This window comes from Pristis pectinata, chromosome 8, assembly GCF_009764475.1.
Source record: "Pristis pectinata isolate sPriPec2 chromosome 8, sPriPec2.1.pri, whole genome shotgun sequence".
Taxonomy (NCBI): Eukaryota; Metazoa; Chordata; class Chondrichthyes; order Rhinopristiformes; family Pristidae; genus Pristis; species Pristis pectinata.
In genome coordinates, this window is record NC_067412.1 from 101,655,625 (window position 1) to 101,683,576 (window position 27,952).

At 41.8% G+C, this 27,952-nt stretch overlaps 1 protein-coding gene across 1 annotated transcript in view; it reads right to left on the reverse strand.

Moving 5' to 3' along the window:
- LOC127573894 (transmembrane 9 superfamily member 2-like) overlaps positions 1-27,952 on the reverse strand; it is an 81,783-nt gene that overhangs the window by 12,177 nt on the left and 41,654 nt on the right. Inside the window, exons 7-16 of the mRNA XM_052022457.1 lie at positions 25,124-25,238; positions 21,960-22,039; positions 21,419-21,527; positions 19,660-19,792; positions 18,811-18,930; positions 15,040-15,097; positions 14,096-14,255; positions 12,113-12,264; positions 8,162-8,273; positions 5,727-5,898 (exon numbers count right to left, since the gene is read on the reverse strand). Of these exons, the coding sequence (XP_051878417.1) occupies positions 5,727-5,898; positions 8,162-8,273; positions 12,113-12,264; positions 14,096-14,255; positions 15,040-15,097; positions 18,811-18,930; positions 19,660-19,792; positions 21,419-21,527; positions 21,960-22,039; positions 25,124-25,238 (1,211 nt within the window). The remainder of the gene's footprint in view (positions 1-5,726; positions 5,899-8,161; positions 8,274-12,112; positions 12,265-14,095; positions 14,256-15,039; positions 15,098-18,810; positions 18,931-19,659; positions 19,793-21,418; positions 21,528-21,959; positions 22,040-25,123; positions 25,239-27,952) is intronic.

Genomic DNA, 27,952 nt, shown 5'->3' on the forward strand with positions numbered 1-27,952 from the left:
AAAATGGAGGACAGCACAGGTTAGAAGTCTGTGACCAGTGGTGTACGTTGGAATTTCTCTGTGGGTTTCCGGGCCAAAGATGTTGGGGACTTGGTCCTGGGAAATGCACACAATCAAGTAGGCAAGTGGACAGCTGGAGACCTGGGTTCAATCCTGATCTCAGGAGCTGTGTGCAGCTTGCATGTTCTCCCTATGACCCCATGGGTTTCCTCACACATCTCAAAGACGTGCGGGTTGGTAGGTTAATTCTAATGGGATGAGAACAGGTCTGGCCTGGCTAAACTGGTATTAAAGCTTGACAGGCAAATGTCTGGAGGCCCGAGCTTCTGTCCAGGGACATTTTTACTGAGGGAGAAGGGTATGGAAATTAAAAGTTTTAGTAAAAGAGCTTCATGGCAGCTTGAATGACCATAAAAAGATTAAAGTAGACCTTAGAGGTTGATAATATTATAAGGGAAGTGAAGAGGAAATTGCAGAAGCCCTGGCTGTAATGTGCCCAATGACCGAAACATTGCACAGCAATGTGGAAGGATAAATGCAGTGACTACAAACCTGTCAGTTTGAACAGTGGAGAGAAATGTTCTCCGAACAATAATCCAGGACAGAATTAGCAGTCAGTTGTGGATTGACCAGAGAAAGTCAGTACGAGTTTGTTAAAGGCATATTATGCTTAGCTTTAGAGTTTTTTGATGAAACAGTCGGAGTGGATGGAGGAAATGCAGCTGGTGTGGATATATATAGTCATCAATTAAGGTGTCACATAATAGTTTCCCCAGAGAATAAGGGAGCTTTAACAGTATGGATAGAAAACTGGAGAAACAAAGGACTGCGGATGCTGGAATCTAGATGCAAAACACGATGATGCTGGAGGAACTCAGCAGGCCGGGCAGCATCCGTGGAGAAAAGCAGGAGGTCAACGTTTCGGGTCAGGACCCTTCTTCAGGACTGAAGATAGGAAAAGGGGAAGCCCGATATATAGGAGGGAAAAGCAGAGCAGTGATAGGCGGACAAAAGTGGAGAGGTGGGGTGGGCACAGGGTGGTGATAGGTAGGTGCAGGTAAGAGATGGTGATAGGCAGGTGTGGGGGAGGAGGGGAGAGCAGATCCACTGGGGGATGGGTCAAAGGGAAGGAGAGGGAAAAAAAAGGAGGCATAGAAAAAAGAGGCTAGGAAAGGGAAGAAGCATGGTTTGGGGGGGGGGGGGGGGGGGGGGCGGTGGTGGTGGAATTACTTAAAGTGGGAGAATTCAATGTTCATGCCATTAGGCTGCAAGGCTCCAAGATGGAAAATGAGGTGCTGTTCCTCCAGTTTGCGCTTGGAATTCTCCTGGCAGTGGGGGAGGCCGAGGACTGACATATCAGTGAGAGTGTGGGAGGGGGAGTTGAAGTGACCGGCAACGGGGAGATGCAGATCGCGGTTACGGACGGAGCGCAGGTGTTCTGCGAAACGGTCACCTAGTCTGCGTTTGGTCTCACCAATGTAGAGGAGGCCACACTTGGAGCACCAAATGCAGTAGATGATATTAAGGGAGGTGCAGGTGAATCTGTCTCACCTGAAAGGACTGTTTGGGTCCCTGGATGGAGGTCATATAGGGGCAGGTGTTGCACCTATGGCGGGGGCAGTGGAATGTACCTGGGGTGAGAGTGGGATGGGTTGGGGGGGTGTGGTGAGGAGTGAACTAGGGAGTCACAGAGAGAGCGGTCCCTGCAAAAGACAGAAAGGGGTGGGGAGGGGAAGATATGCTTGGTGGCGGGGTCCTGTGGCGATGGCAGAGAGTGATGTGTTGGATACATAGGCTGGTGGGATGAAATGTGAGGACAAGGGGGACCCTATCCCTGTTGTGTCTGGGAGGGGTGGGGGTAGAGTGGGAAATGGCAGAGATGTGGGTGCGAGCTCCTTCAACCACATTCGGGGGGAAGCCACGGTTGGTAAAGAAGTTGACCCATCTCGGATGTCCTGGAGTGAAAAGCCTCATCATGGGAGCAGATGTGGCGGAGGCGGAGAAATTGAGAAAAAGGGATCGCATCCTTGCAAGAGACAGGGTGGGAGGAGCTGTAATCGAGGCAGCTGTGGGCGTCAGTGGGTTTGTAGAAGATGTCAGTGGATAAGGAATCTCCTGAGATGGAGATGGAGAGATTGAGGAAGGAGAGAGAGGTGTCAGAGATAGTCCAAGTGAATTGGAGAGCAGGGTGAAAATTCACCACAAATTCATCTGCACCTCCCTTAATGTCATCTACTGCATTTGGTGCTCCAAGTGCGGCCTCCTCTACATTGGTGAGACCAAACGCAGATAGGTGACTGTTTCGCAGAACACCTGCGCTCCGTCCGTAACCGTGATCTGCATCTCCCCACTGCCGGTCACTTCAACTCCCCCTCCCACACTATCACTGACATGTCAGTCCTCGGCCTCCTCCACTGCCAGGAGAATTCCAAGCGCAAACTGGAGGAACAGCACCTCATTTTCCATCTTGGAACCTTGCAGCCTGATAGCATGAACATTGAATTCTCCCACTTTAAGTAACCACAACCACCCCCCCAACCATGCTGTTTCTTCCCTTTCCTAGCCTTTTTCTCCTCTTCTTACCTTTTACTCATCCTCCCTCCCCTCCTCCCCTGCACCTTGCTTATCACCATCTCTTACCCACATCTAGCTATCACCACCCTGTGCCCACCCCACCTCCCCTCTTTTGTCCACCTATCACTGCTCTGCTTTTCCCCCCTTATATATTGGGCTTCCCCTTTCCCTATCTTCAGTCCTGAAGAAGGGTCCTGACCCGAGATGTTGACCACCTGCTTTTCTCCACGGATGCTGCCTGGCCTGCTGAGTTCCTCCAGCATCATCGTGTTTTTCATTGTTACGGATTATTATTGGGTAGGACAACCTGATCCCAATTAGGTCAACCAGCCATAGTATAATGATATGGAATGAGCGCCTAGATTTTGGAATCTTTGGTATTTGTGTTTTACAAACTGAACAAGCTCACCTGCAGGCTGACAGTTCTGCTCCTGCAATAACTGTGCTGCTGACAATAAATCCAGTTCATGCATTGCCTGATAGGGTGGTGGAGGCAAATTCATTGGGGGCTTTTAAGAGGGGCTTGGATGGGCACACGAATGGGAGGAAAAGAGAGGGATATGGACATTCTGCAGGTTGGAGGGAATAGCTGTATCAGCACAACATTGTTGGTCGAAGGGCCTGTTCTGTGCTGTACTGTTCTATGTTCTATTCACACCAGGGAACCACATCTCAAAAAAAAATGGTTGCAATCCATTTTTAAGTGACCATACCTAACAGACTAATGAGGCAAATGCTGGCATTTAATGGCTTCTGTGAAACAATTTCTTAAGACAAACACTGAAAACCACTGTATCCCTAACACCGCCTGCTGCCAGAATGCCAGTCTGAACACCATCCATATTCATCTCGCATGAGACGTGTGTCACATTTCAGATAACGCCAAAGTACTAGGTGTCAACGTGTTATCAAAAACCTCCCAAGCAACACAAAATTCTCAGCTGTTTCAGGAGGCAGAATGTTCATACCATCAGTGGATCAGAGGAGTTGGGCTTCACCCCTCACAGACCCGAGCACCTGCCAAGAGCAATCAGCATCTAATCAGTTTCAGCAATATGGAGCAATTACACTGAACCTTACATGAATAGGACGCTTGATTTTCACCCAATCACATGCTTCAGGGGAGTACATAGTCTCTTTAAGACAACCAGGGGCACCAGAGATTTGATAGTATTGCAAAACCCTTCAGTGTGCTTCTCGCTGCTGCTACAGGTATGTTTCAGTGCTCATCTACTCTTTACTTATATTCAGCTTTCCATTAAATCCATTTCCCCCCACATCCGTAAAACAACCTTAAGAAACAGCTGTAAGCTTCACATGTAAATAGTGAAAATCTACAATAAACAGGGAATTGACAGGATAGATGTTTCCACTACTGGGAGATACACAACAAGGGGATTTAGCGACAGAATTAGGGGCCAGCCATTTAAGACCAAGGTGAATGAAATTTTCCTGTCAGAGGGCAGCCAATCTCTGGAAGTCTCTGCCCAAGAGGGTGGTGGGAGCCAGATCATTACATTTAAGGTTGAGGTAGACAAACATTGGACAGATGGAGGAATTGAGGGTTATGTGGAACTGACACAGAAGAGTGAAGGCCAACACAGCAGCTATGTTGAATGGCAGGGCAGGCTTGAGGGGCTGGGTGGCTCACTCCACCTCTGATTTTCTTGTGTGCTTATTTCAGTTTAAGTGCACACTTTCATTTCACTGTATGAACTAGCAGGAATTCAAAGCACGGCAGCTGATTATAAGGCACACAGAAGGGCTCCAAACCCAGCTGCCACTTGCTTCTTCAAGCTCTCAATTTCTTCTCAGTGGTGGGTGCTGCAGCAATCTTCCAAGTACAAATAAAATAACCATAATAGACCAAAAGCACTGACGAAAGGAATCACTCATGCAGCAACACTGAAGAGAACTAAACAAGGATTAGTTTTTGCCAGTCAGAGCTGTAGCCCACACCATTTTATATATCACCTCTAACTAGCAAAGTCTCACCAACACAATTACTGAAGTAGTGAATTTAATTTCAAAATGCACATGAAATATTAGAAAGCTTTACTCTCAGCAATGTACTAACTTGTATGGTGAATGGCACACAGGCTAAATCCTGCATTAGCACTTCAATTCAGTACCTTCTGAGATAGGAGCTATGCTGTACTTGTGCTAGAAGAGCACGGATCAAACAGCCCACCCGTTCATTGCTCAGGATCCAGAATGTGGTCTGGTGATGACTTTTGCCCAAATGACTAAGGAAATTCACACGCTAGACACTCATCTTGTTGCTCTGAGATTTCCACCAGCACAACCAAACCCCAGCAGTTGAGCATTTCATATTAAGTGCAGGATAAAATATAAAATATGAATAAAGCATTAGGCCTTTTGAAACAATCTTTGTTTACTCTCTTATTGTTTCCACATTTTGCTTCAACTCATACCCTGCCATTTAATTCACAAATCTAAACTTGTAGTAGCTGCATTTCTTTTTGGTCTGTCTCTCATGGGATTCCTATAGACCTTGGCTGGGAAACCACTGGACAAACCACCTGAAATTCTCACATTTACACATGAAATCAAGAAGGGATACTGCTGGGTAACATCTGCTCCTTGAAATGTTACTCTCAATTAAGTAATCCTGCAAGTATACAATTTAATCCAAAATTATTAATAGAACAAAAACTCAAATCCCACTGGGCAATGTCAAAAATGGATTTTAGTTTTTCAAAAAAATCTGGAAATAAAAAGGCAGTTTGATCACAAATGATGATAAAGGACTTGGATTGTTGTGGAATCCAGTTTCTTCACTAATGTCCTTTCAGGAAACTAATCTACCACCCTGGGCCTCCACAACTCCAGCAATCTCTTCAATGCCCTCTGAAGTAGCTCAAAAGAAAACTGGTTGCATTAAATTCTCCGCCAATGGCTCAGGACAGCAGCCCACATGGTGGGCAACATTGCCCGCAAAGCCCATGTTTCAGGAAATCTCATTAGCCACTCAAAGCAATATTACTGTCCTTATGTGAAATTACTGAAGCCACTTCCACCCAATTCCATTAACATGGTGCATTTTTGAACATTTAGTGCTACTTAGGTTTTTATAAAAGGCAAATGGCAATAGATGGGTAGATATATTACATAGTATGTTGCCATCTTACCTGTAAAGAGAAAGAAAATCAAGACCATGATGAGCGTGTAGCCGAAGTATAAAATTGTGCTTGCAGCCCCAGAAATTTGAAGCTTGGAGAAGAAGTAATGAACAGCGTATACAAAGAAGTAAACAGCTGTGAAACCACTCGTCAGGAACGACCTCCACCACCAGTGATAATCCTGCAAAGGAACACAGTGCCAAGAGTCCACTAAATAGGATTTCTTTGAAAATTGAACGCACACACACAATGACATGGTACTGCAACACTAAAAAGCAGTTCAATTAATGTGTAGGATCATCAAATTAGAATTGATATCTTTATGGGTGTGATAAAATAAAGATTTTAAATGTAAAACTGCAATAATTTTTATATCAAAAATAGGACAGGTTTAGGAAAAAAAGTGAAGGATACATGCCACAGGATGGGAGATGGAACAATGTTCAGTTGGTGATTGTTAATCATAACTGGAACAAAATGTAGATTACAAAGTGGAGTCCACAATGGCTGCTTTCTTCATTTCTCACCAAAGAACACGTTCTCTGCTGAGGTCCAGCTCTACTAAAAGTTGGGACTCTTCAGAACTGGTCCAGATGAATGTAAGCCTCAGTGGCAGAAAGAGCACCACTGTCTAACTAGTCCTGTGTTTGTCCATGGACAACACATGCATTACATGCAGCAGCCACCAGGTGGCAGCCAGAATCAGGGCACCAGACCCACTCTCAGTTTCCTGTTAATATTAAATCTTTTCACACGACCAAATGCACTTGTTATCCACTTAACATCTTGCACTTTAGTTACCCAAGGACCTGTACTGCTCTATTACTCGATATACTACAAAGTTTTATAAAAGTCCGAGATATCACGTAGCACACCTTCATTTTGTTTTACAAGTTACCAAGAAGATTAAGATTTTTTTTAAAGATATCTTTATTAGTCACATGTATTTCACTGTGTGTTTCGATGTACATCTTTTTGTGTAGTGTTCTGGGGGCAGCCCGTAAGTGTCGCCACGCTTCCGGCGCCAACATAGCATGCCCACAACTTCCTAACCCGTACGTCTTTGGAATGTGGGAGGAAACCAGAGCACCCGGAGGAAACCCACACAAACACGGGGAGAATGTACAAACTCCTTACAGACAGCGGTCAGATGTGAACCCGGGTCGCTGGCGCTGTAAAGCATTACGCTAACTGCTACGCCAACATTCCATTATGCATTGTTCAAAAAAAAAATTAGGATTTAACAAATTTTTAAATTGGGCTTCCTCAAATGACCACTATAAAAACAAGAGAAAACCCCCACAGCCTGAAGTTTTTATAACCAGACAAACTGCTAATGGTTTTAAAATCTCCCCAACTGAACATGCTTCTGAATTAAATTACATTACATGAGGAAAAAAAAAATCAAAGCTGGCCACATTTTACATTGGGTTCAAGAACATAAGCAATAGCGCAAATGGGGTTTGGTTCTGGCTTCATCATTAAACATCATCCCTAATCCTGTATTTCAAGATAGAGGGATTCCCATACCCCTCAAAGACATTTGTGTCTAAAATGCTCAACTTCAAACAAAACTTATGACTGAGCATCCAAGAGGCTTACCTCTTGTCCTCAGATTATGATCTCTAGTCCAGTCACAAAATTACAATGGTTACAGCATAGGAGACCATTCGATCTGCCATTTTAGAGAATGCAAGATAGTCCCACTGCATAGTGAGGAGCTTCTCAATAAGCACACTATCAAACCCTCTTAGAATCTTTTACTCTGAGATCACCTTTCATTCTTACTACCACCAGTAAACATGAACCAATCCACCTCAGACCCTCCTCATCATTAGCTCATCACCCCAGAAGTCACCCTGGAAATCAAAACTGTACTGGCTCCAAAACTAATATACCCTCTTGGATATGAAGACTTCAGGTGTGATCATACTACAATACTGTACAATCTCAACAAGACTTCCTTGCACATCATTCCTGCTACAATAGAAACTCAACATGTGTCACGTGAACCAGCACAGAGCCTTCTAATATACTAATATTTAATTTTGCAATATTGTAAAACAGTCTACTCTCCCTACCAAAGTGAACCAGAGTTCTCCTCAAACACCATCCGGTAACTCACTCACTGAGCCACTTTCCTTCAGCACATTCCTCAGCAGACTGTCTGCTCCTCACAGTTCACTTTCCCACTAGGACTGCAACAGAAAATATACTTCAGACTGTGCCCTCAGGCACCTACCACTTTATTCACAGACATAAAACAGCTGTAACTTAAACATACATGTTATTTATAAAAAATCCTTCTCTGGAATGAACCCAACATACATTCTCGGTAGAACCATAGAATAAAAAATGGAATATCCATGCAGATTCAACAGAGATAGGGTTAACCTCAGCAAGAGAACATTAGTACGATGTAAACAATATGCGGCAGTACAAACCTCTGCACAAAGGTGGAAGTAACAGAGCAGGATAGTGGCTTCTGAGCAAGTGATGAGGAGAATGATGAACACCAGGAACAGGAAACCGAACATGTAGTACATCTGATGAGACCTGAAACAGAATGTATACGTTGGTACAAAAGCCAGCTTTAATAATACAACTGGGCACTAGGCCTTCAGTGCAAAAACAACTGCAACAAGCATAATGACCGAGACTGGAAGTCTGAAATAAACCAAGGAACACAGGGGAAGTAGTATACACTGAGCCCATCAAGCTTGTCCTGCAGAAAACGCTGAAAGGTCTCCATAGGTGAAGCGACATCCTTGAAGAAGCATTTAATGCTTCAAGTTAATGACCTTTCAGAAGATTCTGATGCAAGGTCACTAACTGTTTCTTTCAATAGATGTTGCAAAATTAAAATTAAGTCACTTGCAAGGGTAAAGCTTCTGAATTGGCTGCAGCAAATGCTGCCCCTTTTGTATTCCAATAAATGTTGCTGTAAACCTGCCACTCAACATGCTTACTTCAATTCAGTTTGCTTCTCCAACAAGTTAAATGAAGCATCAGTCTTGGTTCTGGTGAAAGGCATCAACTGATGCTGTGTTGATCCACTGAACATTCCCAGCAATTTCGGTTTATATTTCAGATTTTCAGGTTCTGTAGTTTTCAGCTTTTTGGAGAGAGTTATATTAAACAGATAAGGAGCGAGGGGAGAGTGAGATTTGGCTGGGTAGAATATTAAAGCATCGGGCAAGTCTGACTCAGTTTTTAAAGAAGTGACATCTCTGAATTCTGGCCCCGAGCTCCCCTACAGGATCCTACAACACCCCAACTGACGTGCTATTTTAGAGTAACAAGCATTTATCACTTCTAACTGTACACCAGTTTATTTCCAGTGATTAATTCTCATTTGCAAATTAATAATTAGAATGCATTGTTATACTTCTCATATGCAGCAAAATGATACGAGTATTTTGCTAATTCTCACAAACCAATACAACTTTTGTGCCAAAGACCATCTTGCAGTTTACATGCAATTTTGTTTTGCAATTTACCCTGAAGTTCTGAAGGATGCTCTTTGCCACGAGAACCAATAAAGAAATGTTGGACGGTTGTAACAAAGGGGCAGAAGGGACAGGAATTGTCAAGCGAGGAATATCACTGGCAGACAAGATTATGGAAAATTTCAGAGCAGTTTGTAAGTATTTTATTATTTAAGAGGGTATTTAGGGAAAGCCCTTTAGTGACCAAAAGGGGCAATCTGTGAAGCCAGAAGATAAAAAGGTATGGCCTCAAGTTAATAGTTCTCATCTATATTGGCTTAGGACATTATACTTGAATTCAGGAAGGGGAACAGTGACATTCTAGAACAGGTTACCATAAAAGAGAAAATGTTATATATCTTAGTGGGCTTAAAGATGAATACATCCTCAGGGTTATCCTAAGATGTATCCCAAGCTGCTATGGAAATTGCTGGGACTCTGGTGGATTTTTTAATCTTCATTGGCCACAGGCGAGGTGCTAAATGACTGGAAGGCAGCAAATGTGATGCCTTTATTCAAGGAGGACAGGGATAAGCCAGATAATTAATTACAAGCCTATGAATCAAATTCAGTGGTAGGGAAATTATTAGGAAAAAAAGATTGAGAGGAACAGAATTAATGTAAACTGGGAAAGGCAGGCATTGATCAAAGGTAATCAGCACGGCTGTGTTAGAAGATCCTGCCTGACCAATTTGAATATTTTTTTAAAAAGATGTTATAAAATGTAAGAGGACAATGTGGTTGATGTGATTTATATGGACTTCAGTAAGGCCCTGGACAATGTCTCTCATGGGAGACGGGTCCAAAAGGCCCATAGGATCCAGGGCAAATGGGATCCAAATTTGGTTTGATTACAGGAGGTAGAGGGCGATGGAGGATTGCTTTGTGATTGGAATCCTGTGATCAGTCATGTACCAAAGGGATCAGTGCTGGGCTCCTTATGGTTTGTTCAATAGAAGTTTGGATGTGAATGTAGGAAGCATGATTTATGTTAGCAGATGAAACAAAAATTGATGGTGGTGTTGGTAGTGAGGTGATGAGTTGGTAAGATGGGCAGGGCAATGGCAGATGGAATTTAAACCTGAAAAATGAGGCAATACGTTTTGGGAGGACTAATAACACAATGAAATGTAGAGTACAAAGGAACAGAGGGACCTTGGTGTACAAGTCCAAGTATCCCTGAAGGTGGCAGCACAGGTAGATAAGGTGGGTAAGGTGGTACAAGGGACTTGGTCCACAGCTGGAGTACTGTGTGCAGGGGTAGTCACCACATGATGGGAAGGATGTGAATGCACTGGAGAGGATTCAGAGGAGATTCATACAACAGTACAGCACAGTACAGGCCTTTCAGCCAAGATGTTGTGCCGACCTACATAAACCTACTCAATCTAACCCTTCCCTCCTACACAGCCCAGAGCCCTCCATTTTTCTTACATCCATGTCTAAGAGTCTTTTAAATGTCCCTGTTGTATTAGCCTCCACCACCATCCCCAGCAGTGTGTTCCAGGCACCCACTACCCTGTGTAAAAAAAAACTACCTCTGACATCTCCCCTGAACATTCCTCCCCGACCTTAAACTGATGTCCTCTGGTATTGGCCATTGCTGCCCTAGGAAAAAAGTGCTATCTATGCCTCTAAATCTTATACACCTCTATCATCACCTCCCATATCTCGGCTTTCCTTACCTTTGGACTTCATTTCACCCACCCTACCTCTTCCTGTCACAAATTTCAACTTGTCCAAAGGCACCTGGCCATCCTAGCCATATCCATCTTCCAAGACATTAACTTCAAATTCTTTGTTGTTTCCTCCACGTCTTTGCTGCAAGCACCTTCTTGCATTCTGCATCACCCGATCCCCACTGAAGGCTCAATTCTTGCACTTGTGATTCCCATTGGTGGCACAGCCTTTAGACACTTGGGACTCACCTGCTCTCAAGTCCACCTCAAAATCTATTTTATTGGTCCCCCCTCATAAATCTGTCCCTCCACCTGGGAACTGTGTTTCCATGGCATTTTTGACACAGATGCTCAAAGTACCAATTTTCTTCATCTAGACTAAAAAGAAGCTTTAACTACACACCCCTTGGTAGATCTGATTTGTCAAATGGCCTGCTTGCCAACTCCAAGTTTTCCCAACTCATTCCATGTAAACCAATTAAATGTTTTGATGGAGATGGTTAATTGGAAAATTCTCCAAATGGAAAATGTTTTGCATCATTTCAATGACTGTGGGTCTTTGGTTCAAAATATCATGCAAAAGGACAACAGATCCGAGCGTCCATCCTATCTAACAGCAGGATCAGTTGTGAACACATGATTGGGTTCTCCAGAAGAACTTGGACCTGGTGACTCAGTGTTACCAAACAAGTTAAATTGACCTGTCTAGAATTTGTACGACTTCCAGCTTAATATTACAGTGCCAAGTGTAGTACAGGATCACTTTATGCACCATTACATTTGTACCAGATAAGTATTTTATAAGTTTACAGCTTGTGACTCTGCAAAAGTTATCACTCCATAATAGATTACTTAACATAAGGAACCACAATCCATCCACAATACAAACTTGTGGATAACAATTTATATCAATGTTACAATAAGGTAATAAATAAAATATATTAAAATAAAACATGGTCAACATCCAAGCCTTTATCTACTTTGTGCTGTTTTAAATACTTTAAGACACAATGTGGAGGGTACAGTACATGGCCTCATGTCTCGGTTAAGAGTGGGATACCCCAGCTCACGAACCCAGTGTATTGAGTACCTGCACACAGATTCTCAAAGTACTGCTCACCTAGAATGAATTCTTCTACCACCATCCCTACATCGTGGATCTGCATTTTCCAAACTGTAATATTTATGGATAAAAGCAAAAATGAATACAATTAAAATTTTAACTCACCAGATGCTGTTCAGAATAAAAAACAGCTGGATGAAGATGCACCCAAACGGCAGGATGCCACCCATGACGATACCCGGTAATGGTTTGGTGAAGAAGGATTGCTCTGGGATTTGACGTGGGATCTGATTTGTACGCACAGGGTGATCAATAGGCTGAAAGCAAAACACACCAATTACATGTATCCAAAACACAGCCAACTTATTATTCATCCCATTCAGTGGTTTGATGTTCTGGAAAGAGCAAACCAAAACAAGCCCTCCATAGACTCTGTCTACACTTCTTGCTGCCTCAGTAAAGCAGCCAAAATAATCAGTAGCCAAAAAATCAAATACTGGGTTCAATTCCAAGTGCTTCTGTAAGGAGTTTGTATATTCTCCCTGTGACTGCATGGGTTTCTTCCGGGTGCTCCGGTTTCCTCCCACATTCCAAAGATGTGTGGGTTAGTAGGTTAACATGGGTGTAATTGGGCAGTGCGGGCTAGTTGGACCAGAAGGGCCTGTTACCGTGCTGTATAAATAGTTTTAAAAGACCCCACCCACCCCAGACATTCTATCTTCTCCCCTCTCCCACTGGGCAGAAGATACAAAAGCCTGAAAGCACGTACGACCAGGCTCAAGGACAGCTTCTATCCCATTGTTAGAAGACTACTGAATGGTCCCCTAGTACAATAAGATGGACTCTTGACCTGACAATCTACCTCATTATGACCTTGCACCTTACTGTTTGCCTGCATTGTACTCTCTCTGTAACTTTGACACTTCATCCTGTATTGTTATTGTTTTCCCTTGTACTACCTCAATGCACTGATGTAATAAAATGGTCTGTATGGATCGCATGCAAAACAAAGCTTTTCCACAAAGTTTTACATGTGACAATAATAAACCAACTTACTGTAAAAACCCAGGGGCATAGGTACACCAAAACTGGCAAATACTTCAAACTTTAGTGAAGACTTCAATTTGGGATTAAAATAAACTTGATTAGAGTTTTGAACATGTTCATTGCCTATCCTTTATGAGATATAAAAACATTTATCTAATAGCATTGACTTATTAGAAAAGTAAAGGTACAATCCACAAAATTTCCACTTGACCATTCCCATCAAAAATTGTTAAAATATAATCAGTCATCTGCTTGGGCAATGCAGGGGGAAAGCACTAAACAAATGAATGCAGAAACAACAGGAATCATCCTGTATTACACTTCACTGTATGGGAAAGTAAAACCTTGACTGCAGTACATCAGCCCTCCACAATAGTGTTCAATTGCTGATCATCTCTCCCACTGACTGACTACCATTACAACTCAAAATTCCAAGGACTCACTACCCTCAAAAGATTGAAAATTTTGGGTAAAAGGGGCAAGGCAGAAATGAGGAAAAACAAGTTTTCTTAGTAGTTGGGACCTGGAATTCACAGCCTGTTGAGTAGGTGAAAACAGAAGCCAGGAATAGACAGACACTTGAGGGAAGTAGTTAACAAGTCTGTGCTAGGTAATTACACACATCTCCTGACAAAGCAACACAGTTAGCTAGTCCTGGAATTGGATTTATCATGTTCCAATGCACAGATTTAAAGGATTTACTTTGCAAATCAGTATCTTGCTGGTTCTCCTGCAATCTTTATCATTATTTTGGATACGTCAATCACCATTTGCAGGGAAATCAAAAGACAAATCAAGATAGATTAGGATGAAAAGGATCCTTGATGTCAGTTTTCTGTTAGAGTTCGGTAATTTTTTAAGAAGTTTAATTTTCTGGCCCCATTATCCTTCAGAGAAAGTCACTCCTGTTGTTGAACATGTGTGTAATGACGTTTGCCCATCTTAATTCAAAATAGTCCCTTCACAAACATGGCTTGTTTTGTGGCCTTACTCCATCTAAAGAAACCCATCAGAATTCATCTTTCCCAGTTTTGCGTGTGCATGCATGGACAGCAATTCAACATTTAAGAGAGTATTTGCATCAAGTACCATTAAACTCACCCTTTTCTTAAATCCAAAATAAGCACCAACAAAAGTCAATGGTACTGAAATTCCAAACCACATCGCCAAAATTGCTACTAGTGTGCCGAAGGGAATGGCAGCAGATGATCCTTCCACCCAGAGGATAAGGTTTGTGATAAAGAAATCAATGAAGACAATTCTGCGAATGAAAGTAACGCATCTTAATCTTAAATGTAGCATTACCTATCTAAACTTGGCTCAAAAACCATCAGACTTCACAGTAACATCTTCTGCATTTCTACATTCATTATTACTGCAGTCAATGAACCAGACTGACTCAGGATCCCACATAAAATTAACGACAAACTCTCAACACACAAGGTAGGAAGGAAATCTTAACTTGTTCAGGTTAAATGTATGCTTAAATGGAACAACAAAAGGGACAGGGAAGCTTCGTTTGAATTTTTCATTCCAAAAAACATAAGATTTAAAAAAAAAATCACCAGCAGACCATTACAGTAACAGTGGTTCCCAACGGCAAGTTATTATCTGGTTTCCTGTTTAAGTGTTTGTGTGCATTTAAATAAATTGGGGTAAATGACTGCTGGCTGGTGGAGCCCAAGTAGTTTAGAAATGTCGCTTCACGTTTCTAAGCTGCCACAATGTGCAGTTGGTGATCATGGTCTGGCAGCAACTATGCAACATTACAAAAGCATAAAACAAGCTCCTTCTGAAAGTAATATTTATACAAAAATGCCTCAATAACCAAAAGGAAAAACTCAAGAGACCTTGACTATAACTTGTGAAAACAAATTATACATTAGCACAAACTCTGCATGCTAAATCATGTGTTCATTAGTTCAACAAAATCATACCTATTATCCTCTATATAAAATGGCAGCATTCATTTTAAGTATGTGCATTAAAATACAATAGTTAAATACAGATTCCACAATTACAGAAATACGATGGCAAGTACTAACCCAGGACAAAGGAAAGAAGTCAAGAGAACGTTGGTTTTCCATTTCTCACCACCAAATGCTGTGGAAAGAACAGAATGATTAATTAAACACTAGCAGAGATGATGTGAAACCTGGCCCTTCTTATTGCCTTGAATATCAAGCACCTTCAGAATTTTCAAAACAAAGGTGTCATTTTTGACTTTTGCGTATTTGTTTTGGGGCGTGGAGTTCTTCCCTCAGTCAATACGATAAAACAGAATACATTTTCAATTTATAACTGCTATATACGAGTTTGCTGCTTTATGGGTAGTGATCAATCACTGAGTGAAGTTCTAACCCAGACACCACCAGGTCTGTCACTACCAAGGTCAAAAGCTGCTCTTCCAAAATAGGTTTCAAATAGATCCAATTCAAAGTCAAGTTTAATGCCAGGTGCACAAGTACATGTGTGCACAGGTGCAATGAAAAACATACTTGCAGCAGCATCACAGGCACATAGCAGAATAAAAGCAGCATTCACAAGAAAAACCTAAATTCAAGTTATACACAATTTAAAAAAAACAATTAGAACAAAAAAAGTCCATTTTAGTGCAAAGTGATCAGAGTAGTCATAGTTTTGCTAAGTTGTAGTGGTGATGAGGGTTTTGCCGGTTGATTCAAGAACTGAATGGCTGAAGGGAAGTAGCTGTTCCTGAACCTGGTGGTGTGGGACTTCAGGCTTCTGTACCTCCTGCCCGATGGTTGCTCTGAGAAGATGGCACAGCCCAGGATGGGGATCTTTGATGATAGATGTTACTTTCTTGAGGCAGCGCCTCCTAAAGATACTACCTATGGTGGGGAGGGATGTGCCCATGATGTATTGGGCACAGTCCACTACTCTCTGCAGCTTCTTATGTGCCTGTGCATTCAAATTAAACTGCACAATAGATCCCCAAATGGTACACTGATATACCCATCAAAAACAACAAACATGCAAAACATAGGCAGCAGAAATCTTTTGAAGCCCCAAGGTGGAAGCTATAAAGAAAATCTATGGGGCACTGATTTTTGATGCCCAATAGAACCAGTGGATTCCAGTGAGTGCGGATCACGCACTTACATTTTATGGCAATGTCTCAGCTTTATTACACATGAAAAAGGGTCTTCCAAATAAAGGTTTCTGCAATTGTACTCCCATTTTTTGTTTAAACAGTTCATGTAATCAAATATGTTGATGGGGCAATCACAAGAAAGGGTTGAGAGGATTGTGTGGAGCTTAACCAGCCTAAAAGGCTGTTTTCATGCTGAACAAGGTTTTGCAAGTGTACACTCATCACAGCTTTGTTATCACAAGTTTTCATCTCATAGAAATTGTGGAGGAGAAAACTTCATATTCCCCTCCTGCCCCCAAAGTAGAACACAAGAAGGCAAAACTACTAAAAGTGGAAATGGTATAAAAGTCGGATAGGTCAAGTTCCACTGAAGCGAAAGGCAAGATGACATTGAACGAAGGCTTCTGTTTGGAAAATAGAGGGCTTTTATAGGGTAGGGAGGGAAAGATTATTTCCCCTTGGAAAAACCAGATAGTATTGAGGCTTTCAAATTAAAATTCCTAAAAATGGAAATGTAGAGGCGGGTTGCGAGAAATTTATATCATCTTTCACTTAGAACATAACAGCATAGTACAGGCCCTTCAGCCTACGATGTTGTGCCGACATTTTATCCTGCTCTAAGATCTATTTAATCCTTCCCTCCCACATAGCTCCCCATTTCTCTAAGAGTCTCTTAAATGTCCATAATGTATCTGCCTCCACAACCTCTGCTGGCAGTGTGTTCCACGTACCTACCACCCTCTGTGAAAAAAAAAACTTACCCTGACATCCCCCTTATATCTTCCTCCAATCACCTTAAACTTGGGCCCCCTCGTGTTAGCCATTGTCACCCTGGGGAAAAAGTCTTTGACTGTCTACTCAATCTATGCCTCATCATCTTGTACACCTCTATCAAGACACCTCTCATCCTCTCTCCAAAGAGAAAAGCTCTAGCTCACTCAACCTATCCTCATAAGACCTGCTCTCCAATCCAGGCAATATCCTGGTATATCTCCTCTGCACCCTCTCTAAAGCTTCCACATCATTCCTGTAATGTGGTGACCAGAACTGAACACAATACTCCACGTGTGGTCTAACCAGAGTTCTATAGAGCTGCAACATCACCTCGCTGCTCTTGAACTCAATCCCGACTAATGAAGGCCAACACAGCATACGCCTTCTTAACAATCCTATCAACGTGCGGCAACCTTGAGGGATCTATGGACATGGACCCCAAGATCCCTCTGTTCCTCCATACTGTTAAGAGTCCTGCAATTAACCTTGTATTCTGCCTTCAAATTCATTCTCCCAAAGTGTTTCACTTCACACTTAGCCATGTTGAACTCCATCTGCCACTTCTCAGCCCAGGTCTACATTCTACCAATATCCTGTTGTAATCTACAGCAAGCTTCTACGCTATGCACTACACCACCAACCTTGGTATCATCAGCAAACTTACTAACCCACCCTTCCACATCCTCATCCAAGTCATTTATAAAAATCACAAACAGCAGGGGTCCTAAAACAGATCCCTGCAGAATAACACTAGTCACCGACCTCCAGGCAAAATACGCTCCATCTACCACCACCCTGTCTTCTATGGGCGAGCCAATTCTGAATCCACACAGCTAGTTTCCCTGGATCCCATGCCTCCTGACGCTCTGAATAAGCCTTCCATGAGGAACCTTACCAAACACCTTACTAAAATCCATGTACACCACATCCACTTGTGCAATCAGGTCTTAAGGTCCAGATGCAGACAAAAAACAAAATCAATGAAGGAGATCAACCTCAGATAAAAACGTTCTTTGTCAATGGATTCAAATATAATGAGCTGCGTCTTGTGGGAACCATCCCAATCTCCCTGCATGGCCATACTTACCCATGCTGGACGCAAAGGGGCAATCTTGCCAGGACTCTCCACCCTCTTCAGACAGCGGTGTAAAGAATGTGACTAAGCCTCAGACAGCACACTGGCCCCGTGCTAAGCCGTAGACTCGTGCCAAAGCTGGAATGGGCAGGGGCTCGGGGGAATGGAATGGGGTGCATCTGGTCATGGATTTTAACAGATTTTAAATGCCTCTGACATTGTCTTCCCACAAAGTATTAATTTTAAATGATTAGAAATAAAAAGGCAAAACAACACAAGAAGGCAATAAACTAAAAGCAGGGCAATAAACTACTGCAAAACAATGGAGTTATTTTCCCCTCTGTATCACAGGTTTAGAAACACCAATGAAGTCAATGACATCACAAACCCCGACTTTGAGATGATTGCTTTCATCTGCTACAGAATGAAGACTAGAACACTACAGATGCTAGATGGAATTTGAGATCTTGAACATCTGAAACAAAGGAAAGAGTCATCCATTGCAGCACCAAATGTGGTGGAGAAGAAAGTGGTTTCAAGACAGAATGAGTCAGTGCAGTGCTGGGTAAAAAACAAAATCACTGCAAAACTCCAGGCCACCTCCACACCCTGCACATCTGCAGAAAAAGCCTCACATCCTCAGCGTGTGTGTGTTAAGTCAAGGCCTTAGTCACACATTAATGGCTGAGTGCTGGTACCTCCAGCAAAACTCAGCCCAGTATCAGTCAACATTTAATTGTAACAAAGATTGGTTCAAAACCTTTTGCATCATTTCATTCACCACACAGTGCGATGGATTCACTGCGACATCAATATAGTCAAGGACAAGTAGCTATTTGGTACACAACTTACTCTTGTACATTCGTGCAGAAACATATCCTGCAGGTGTTCCTAACAAGACCCAGAGGACAACAGCACAGGTCATCAGCGCTCCTCGGTTTGCAGGCGAAAGGAACCCAAGACACGCAAGGACTATAGGGTGAGAGAAAGGAATATCTCAACGTGCAGAAAAACACCACCAATTTCTACCTTACCCAGTCTCTACAGGACAAGAGCTGAGCACCCTACAGGAAAGCTCAAGGTTCATTCATCCATTCTGAACAATGTCAAGCAGAAATTGACGTTTTTTAAATTTTTCATTAATTTTCATCAGCCCTGACTTTTCCAGGAGCTTGTCAGATGGTCATTCAACACTAACAATGATAGTGAAAGCATCTATGGAGATAACTGTGGAGGTAACCATTCCATTAGGACCACATCCCTTCACAGGCAACACTCAACTGTAGTTTCTACCATTTGTTTATGCTTTACAAATGTGCTAATCACTGTTCATTTACATCATTTTTAACCAATAACCTCAGATTTTAGTGATTGTAGTAAAGTTGTATTTTAAAAACATGCCATCACCAGGAACTCGTCCCACCCCTCTGAACCAACGCTGTCTGCTTCCAGCTCGAACAGAAATGACAAAGCTTTAAGCCACGTTCAAACTCCTCCAACACGTAACCTCACTTAAACCATTAGCCCTTCACTCTTCCCACTCTACCCCTTAGCAAACTGCTTGAAATGCTACACTGAAGATATATGCAACCTATGCTGCTGAACTTATGAACCATCCCAGAAAGATTCAAAAGCAATAAACCAATTTAACTAATCTGACTGGTACAAATCTCTTAGCATCAAATGACACTTGATACTTACAAAGAGTGATAAACATCATTATGAAGATCTGTGTTCCTTGACCAAGGAAAACTGATAACAGCATTCCTTTTCTGGGGGGCCTGAAGATATCTCCATGCACCAGCTTCCAACCAAATTCTTCTTGGGCATCCTCCTGCAGAGATGTCATGTGGGCTAAGTGCATCATATTATCGAGAAAAAGTAAATACTTTAAAACTCATGCACCTGTTTGCAAAGGTAGCACAGGGCTTCAGAAACAAAGCAACTCCTGTCACTGAGGTTTTCATTTGCACCAATTCAGAAGATACACACTGGAACCTGACTTCATTGTGACTTTAGATTTTCCCTACAGCTTTAAGCGTTGGGAACTTCACTGTTACCCCAACTGACAGCAATCTTACATTTCAGATGTACAGAACTATCCCAATTGGGCTAAAGTTTAGAGTACTTTGAGAAAATTAGGATAAGTAAAATGCTGCAGATACTGAAAATCTGAGGTAAAACATAAAAAAGTGATGCAAATACTAAGATTGTATCTGTGAAGACAAAGATTCCAGCTTAATAAGCTTTCCATGGTATTGAGTTACGACACAAGATCAGTGATCTGAAACATCACCTCAGTTTTTCCTTCTCACAATGTTGAATATTTTGAGCACTTTCTTTTCATTGAGAAAAATTAGTGCATGAAGAGCTTTAAAAATTGGGGAAAAAGCGAAGAATTAAGAGTGGCAGTGCTTCTGGGAGCAGTGGATACCAGGTTTGTTCTCTCCAGTATTTGTCAGTTATAAAAAAGACTGAAAGAGTACTGAGAGTTTTAATATCCTGGAAAAAATGTACAAATTACAGCAAGAGCTACAAAGGAAGGAGGGGAGCATGCCAGGCATTGAGGAAACTGATCATGAATCAGGGATGGGTCCAACAAAGCGCTGGCCTTTGTACATGTAGGACTGGAGTTATGATGCATCCTTGCAAAGCCCTGGATAGATCACTATTAGCATTTTTGTCAATGCCCCTTACAAGTGTCAAAGATTTATTTGCAAAGATGACACAAACTAGAGTTGTATTCCTTAGAACTTCAGAAGGCACAAGGTGCTTTGATTCAAGTTTTCAACATACTGAGGGGAAGTAAAAAAAAAAATGCATATTGAAAAACTACCACCAGATGGGCAGTCTAGGACAAGGAAAAATAATTAAAGCTGGGCTACATGGGAGAGATGATAGAATGTGCTCACACTGACCCACGTGCATGTAGACAAGCACACCAAATCAACAGAAAGAGTTTGGAACAGTTCTGCAAATAGCAAATGAGACAAAGTAAATTGTTAATTTAGAATCTGAGATTGTTAAGAAAAAAAAGTCTGTCAAAGGGATAAGAAGGAAAGGTAGGTAAATAGGGCTTCATGAGTTCTATTGTAAATCATCCCTTGATGTAGATAAAGTGTCAAAAGAACCAAGGGGCAGCTGTTTGGCATGCTGGAGAGATCAAGTTGCAGGGGTACAGGGAAATAGGAGGAAGAAAGGACATGAAGGGATTGCTCCCCAGGAACTAGCATGGACATGATGGGTTGAATGGCCATCTCTTCTGTCATAATGCAATTGTTGGAGGAGCACACAATAGAATGGGAGAAAGAAGTGAATCATAAAGATTCATTAATGAGAAAAAGATTAACTACAGAAAAGACTGAGCATTACATGAGGAAGATCAGAGAAGCCACACTGCATTGCCTCCATATAACATAATTATCACTGCCATTTGAACACACTCCACAAATGTACGTACTGCTGAGTCAATTTGATTATATCTGGCGATATCTTTGTGTAGAGTCCGAAGCATAATCATTGCCACCATTCCAGATAAGAAGAGGACAATCACAAGGGAATTCATAATACTATAAAACAAGAGAAATAAGAACACTAACGTTAACATCACAAGTAACTGAACCGTGACACTTCTAGTTCATACAATGGACCACAAGTTTGCTGTCTGCATTTTTTAATGAAAATAATGTACTAAGCACTTGACATTTTCAAAATTTGAATGAATTTCAAATATGCCATTGTAATGGGGAACAATAATTAACTTTTAGTTAGCTTATTTGTTCCTGCTTATGATTTTGTCATAAAAGGTAAAAACATTTGTTATAAGGCAAAACAACCTTTGTTAAAAACAGCCGCCATCTACATACTTATGTTATTGTATGCCATAACTTGATAAGCTGAGAACTATAGGCAGTTGCAAGTCAAATGGAAGTTGGAGGGGGTGGTGTGGAAAGGGTACACATGGGATTCAGGTGATTTACAACATAGAAGATACAACATACCTAAACCACTGAATATTTGTGTGTGGCATGGACTCCAAAATGTAATCCCATCTGGAAGCCCACTTTATCTTAGCATCTTCCTAGAAACAAAAAAAATATTTAAAATATAAAAAATGTTAGAATACATCAGCACCAAACAAATCCTGGCAATAATGAAGACCAGATCAATTGAAGCCATTGGTATATTTTTATTTTGATCCACTAATCAAACATGATTAAAATGCAACTTTCAAACTGAAATTTAGTACATTAAAACTTTAATCTACCCAATTCAGAACAAGGAATAATGTTAAATCCCATCTGTCAACATAAATTGCACGCACACACAAAAGTCTTTCCTCAGTTTCATAAGGTTGCAAGATACCATTTCATTCTGAAGTGGTTTGCTTATTCACTTAATACAACCCAAAATATGTTTTCTCTTGGACTGAAGCTAACAAATCAAGTATGAATGAGATGGTAGCATGGCTACCTTTTGGTAAAAGGTATTTTAAAAAAATACAGAATATATAAATTTCAGTTTTTACTCTGAATCCCCTGCTGATATGCAATTCAAAGGGTCTACCAGGGATAATATTTTGCTTAACATATACAATTCAAAATACATAGCTAAATGACAGAATAAGTTAAGTCATTCCGCTGCAGCAGCAGAGTCACGTTGCATTTACCTGGACCCCATCCAGAATCTGCCAATGACATGGAGGGATCATCTCACAGACCCTTGCACCCCAAACACATCAGTAGGATCTGAAAAGTGACATACTGTAATAGTTGGAATCTGGGATCCTGCACCAGGTCCAACCAGGTTTAATGGTAGGGTTTCTCAAGTCTACTCTTTGCCACCGGACTCCAGCAGAGTGGACAGACAGATTTGGCCCTCTGCCTCCAACAAATCCTGGAGCTGCACATCATGCAGCAAGCGGGGTTAAGTCAAGGACTTCAGTTTCAAATCAGCACAATCCAGTCCATACCAATTAATTTCAGGCACCATATCTTACGGAGGATGCCAAAGCCTGGGATAGAGAGTGAGGAGATTTACTAGACAGCACCCAACCACTTCAGTTATGTGGCAAGATAACTGGTCTCTTTACAGCAGGTTAATGGGAGATATAATAGAGGCATGGACAATCATCAAGTAAACAGTTAATCAAGATCATGGCACTTGGGTTCAAAATAAGAGGTCAAGAACCCGAGGCAAGATGTGAAGATTTAGAAAGGTGGACAGCCTTTGCTAATATAAGCCATCTTGAAAGCAAATTCAATAACTTTGAAACAGGAACTGAATAATTTACCTCAAGGAAAATATTTACAAGGTTATGGGAAAAGAAATGTGGAATTATGCATCTCTCTCTGAAAGGAAGCAGAGACATATTGATACAAATGGCCTCTGCCTGTCCCATGAAAATCTGTGGTTCCAACAACATTGCTCAATGAATGGAGAGCCTCAGGACATGCTTCAGAACTCTGAACAGTTTCACTTGACTGACAATGACCAAAGAAAACAGCACAAGAATGAAGAATGAGCTGTATCTTCATATACACAATAAGCAATTTAATGTTAGAGAAACAAAAGGACTGCAGATGCTGAAATCTAGATGAAAAACACTATGATGTTGGAGGAACTCAGCAGGCCAGGCAGCATCCGTGGAGAAAAGCAGGCGGTCAACGTTTCGGGTCTGGACCCTCCTTCAGGTCCTGACCTGAAACGTTGACTGCCTGCTTTTCTCCATGGATGCTGCCTGGCCTGCTTAGTTCCTCCAGCATCATAGTGGTTTTCATCGAGCAACTTAATTTTTCATTAGCTTTATGCAAGTGACAGAAAGAAAACAATACATTAATCTTTTTCCACAGCTCAGACTAACTCATTACACTTGTCATCAAAAATAATTTGATTACATTTCTTTCTTTCTCCTGATGCACCAAGGTCCTCTCACACACCCTCTTTCTAACCACCCCCCAAGTACCCAGTTTCTTTCCTCTTCTCCCCCCACCCCCCCCCGCCCCCCCCCCCCCCAACCTGGTTCCACCTGCCGATCACCCACACAACTCAGCCCACTCAGTTCCCCCATCCCCACCCCCAGCCCACTGTTCCCATCTGCCCAACATCTCTCCCTTATTCATCACCCCCCTTTCCTATCAGATTCCAAAATCTGCAGCATTTTTTATCACTTCCGCCTCTGTCACTTTCTTAACCCCCCACCCAGCTCCATCTGCCCATCAACCCCTCCTACCTGGATCCACCTATCACCTACCAGCCCCTGCCTCAGGCCCCTCCCCTCCCCGTTTACACCGGCCATTTCCATTTACGCTGACAAACCCACCCCCCACCCGAGTTCCTCTGATGGCATATTTTATGCTTCAAAATAATTGGGTTTTCAGTTGTTAATTGGGACAATTTTGATTCTATTCACAAAGATTACAGGTTTTTCAGCAGTAATCTGAAAAAGTGCTCATATAATTCTGGTTGCAATGCAATGCAGTAACTGCTGGCATTCAATAATCAGGAAATTTAAATTCAAGTACTTAAGTTTAGAATTAACAAGCATGTATCACTGCTGTGACAGTGAAACTAACAGAATGTTCTAAGAACCATCTGGTTCACTCATTTCCTTCAGAGAAGGAAATCTGCTGCTTTTGTCCTCTGTGACTCCAGACTCATAACCTTGTAAGTCACTTACCCTTGAAACAGCTTAGTAAGTCAGATATTTCAATGGGCAATTACTTGTGGACAGTAAATGAATAAAGTAACTCTCCCCACATTCAGGTGTGAGCCAGAAATCAAACTCTAACTGAACATCTGAGTTGTTGATGGGGTGATAGCTCATCAGATCCCTTGAACCCCATGTAAATTCAACAAACCCCACTTTGCTACAGCTGACATTTACGGCCCTGAAGACAAGACTAATCTTTCAGCAACAAAAGCTGCATTGCAGCTGCCTGAAGAGTGGTTGCAAGATTAGAGCACTAAGGTCTACCCTGTGAAACCATTCATTTTACTGCAACATACTTCAGGTGTTTAGCAATCACAATATATAGTCATGAGGTCATCTCAGACTACCTAAACCACATGCTCTCTCTCTCTCTGTTTCGAGGTACATGTGACTAAAGATATCTTATCTTATCCAAATTGGACCACAGGACAAGAGAAAATAGACATTACTTACTGTAAATGTAACCGAATAGGTGTACACAATATTTATTTTCTTATCCTTGTCTTCAGCAGGAATTTCCATCGGAGCTCCATCACAATTTAAGTGGGTTGAGTCCACATGGCTGTAACTATAAAGGTAAAAAAAAATTAAAAGGACCATTTAAAACACCAAAACATAATTGACAAATCAGTCATCTGTCATGTCCTGTCACATAAGATTTTGCCTGCTTCCTTCTGAAGGACTGCCACTATATTTACAACAGCTTCAAAATTGTGCACATTGGCAAGAGATAGTCACAGAATTGTGCAGCACAGAAACAGGCCCTTCGGCCCACTACATCCATGCCAACGGTTTTATCCATCTCCACTAATCCCATTTGCTGCACTAGGACCTTGCCTATAACCATCTGTTTAAATGCTTCTTAATTAATAACCAGGTATAGCAGTGCAGCAGTTAGCATAACGCTATTACAGCACCAGCGAGCCGGGTTCAATTCCTGTCGCTGTCTGTAAGGAGTTTGTACGTTCTCCCCGTGACTGCGTGGGTTTCCCATGGCTGCTCCGGTTTCCTCCCACGTTCCAAAGATGTATGGGTTAGGAAGTTGTGGGCATGCTATGTTGGCGTTGGAAGTGTGGCGACACTTGTGGGCTGCCCCCAGAACACTCTACGCAAAAGATGCATTTCACTGTTTCGATGTACATGTGACTAATAAAGATTGTATCTGATTGCACCCCCTGCTCTGGCAGCACACTGCAGATATCAACCACTCTCTACAAAAGAGCTTACTCCTTATATCCCCTTTAAAACTCCTCTTTTACTCCTTTAACCCAAGTCTGGTTGTTTTTGATACTCCTACCATAGCCAAAACATTTGAACTTTCTACCCTATCTATGCCTCTTAGATACTTCTATCAGGTCACCTCTCAGCCCACCACTCCAGAGAAAACAAACTCAGCCTATTCTACGTCTCCCTGTAACTCAAGTCCTCCAAACCAGGTGAATCTCCTCTGCATTTTCTCTAATGCAACCACATCCTTCCTATAGTGTGGCGACCAGAAATGCACACAATACTCCAAGTGCAGTTTAACCAGTGTTTTGAAAAGTTGCATCACAGCTTCCCAACTCTTACATTTTATGCTCTGACCTATGAAGGCAGGATTGCCATCTGGCTTCCTCACCACCTTATCTATCTGTACTGCTACTTTCAGGGAACAATGGACTTATGGGGACCCTTTTCATCAACATTCCTTAGAGCTCTACCATTTACATGTACATGTCCTACCCTAAATGACTTCCAAAATGCATCACCTCACACTTGTCAGGACAAAATTCCATCTGCCAATGCTCCACCCAAGTTCCTAACCTTCCTCACTACCCATAACACCACCAAATTTTTACAAACTTACTAATCATCCTCCTACACAGATCCAAGTTGTTAATATGCATCACAAAACAGCAAAGGTTCCAGCACTGATCCCTGTGGTACACCACCAATCAGATAATTCCAATCAGAAAAACATCCCTTCACCACTACCCTCTGCTTTCCATCAAGCCAATTTTGGATCCAAGTAGCCAGTTTGCCTTGGATTCCATGTGCCTTAATCTTCTGGACCAGCTTACCATCCAGGACTTTGTAAAATGTCTTACTAAAATCCACATAACAGTAACTATCCTACCTACATGATGATCAAAAAAAAATTACAAGGCAGGACTCCCCCCTCACAACAACATATGAGCTATCAGTCCCAAATCTTTCCGAAGGAAGATCAATACTGTCCCTTAGAATTGCCTCCAATAAATTCCCTACCACTGACACAAGGCTCTGTAGTTACCTGGCTTATCCCTGCTGCCCTTCTGAAATAAAGGAATAACGTCAGATGTGGCTTGAAATACTGAAATGGAGAGATTACGATTACCCCAAATTATTCTGCAACTTAAGCTCAAACGGTCCAAATGCTAAAACAGAATGCCCAATAATCACTGTGTCAGGAAAATACTTAAAGAAATAAAAACAACAGCAAGAATATTGTGGAGACAAGAGATTGCAGATGCTGGAACCTGGAGCAACAATCTGCTGGAAGAACTCAGTGGGCTGAGCAGCATCTTGGGGAGGAGGGAGGAGGGGCTGTGTGAATGGAATTGTTGATGTTTCAGGTATATGTTCTGATGCAGGGTCTCAACTGAAACATTGACAATTCCTTCCTCCCCCCGCCCCAAGATGCTGTTTGACCCACTGTTCCACCAGCAGATTGTTAGTTGAGCAAGAATGTAGTGTTCTTGGAAGAAAGGAAATTTATGTCCAGTTTTCTAATTTTATGTTGCATTAATGTCAGCATCTTTGGATTTAGGACTTGACAAAGAACAAAAGATTAATAACAGTATAACAGTTTACAAGTTCTTGGTACACAGAACACCAATATTTAAAAGAAAACATTGTTTAAAAAAAAATGCAGTTGTTTGGGCATCTGCAGCTGGAAGTCAGATACAAAGATGGCCAGGTCCAAGGATGAGAATTTACAATTTAAGGCATTTGTGGACCAGCCATCAGAATAGGTCAATGTGCTCTTTGAACTTGGACATGATGCCATGTAACATTTCCACTAATGAGGTGGTACAGAAGGAAAATAAAGATGACAATATGCACTGATGTTTTGATAGTGTTGAAGTCACTCCTGGCCCTTTCGGAGACATCAACTTTAGGAAAATAAAAATTAGATCTAAAATAAATATTCAAGAATGACAAATCATTTCATGTACATGAACAAAGTACAATATTTTATTTTATTGCTCAAATTTAACTGAACCCAATGCAAACATGAAAATATAGACATCAACACTGCAG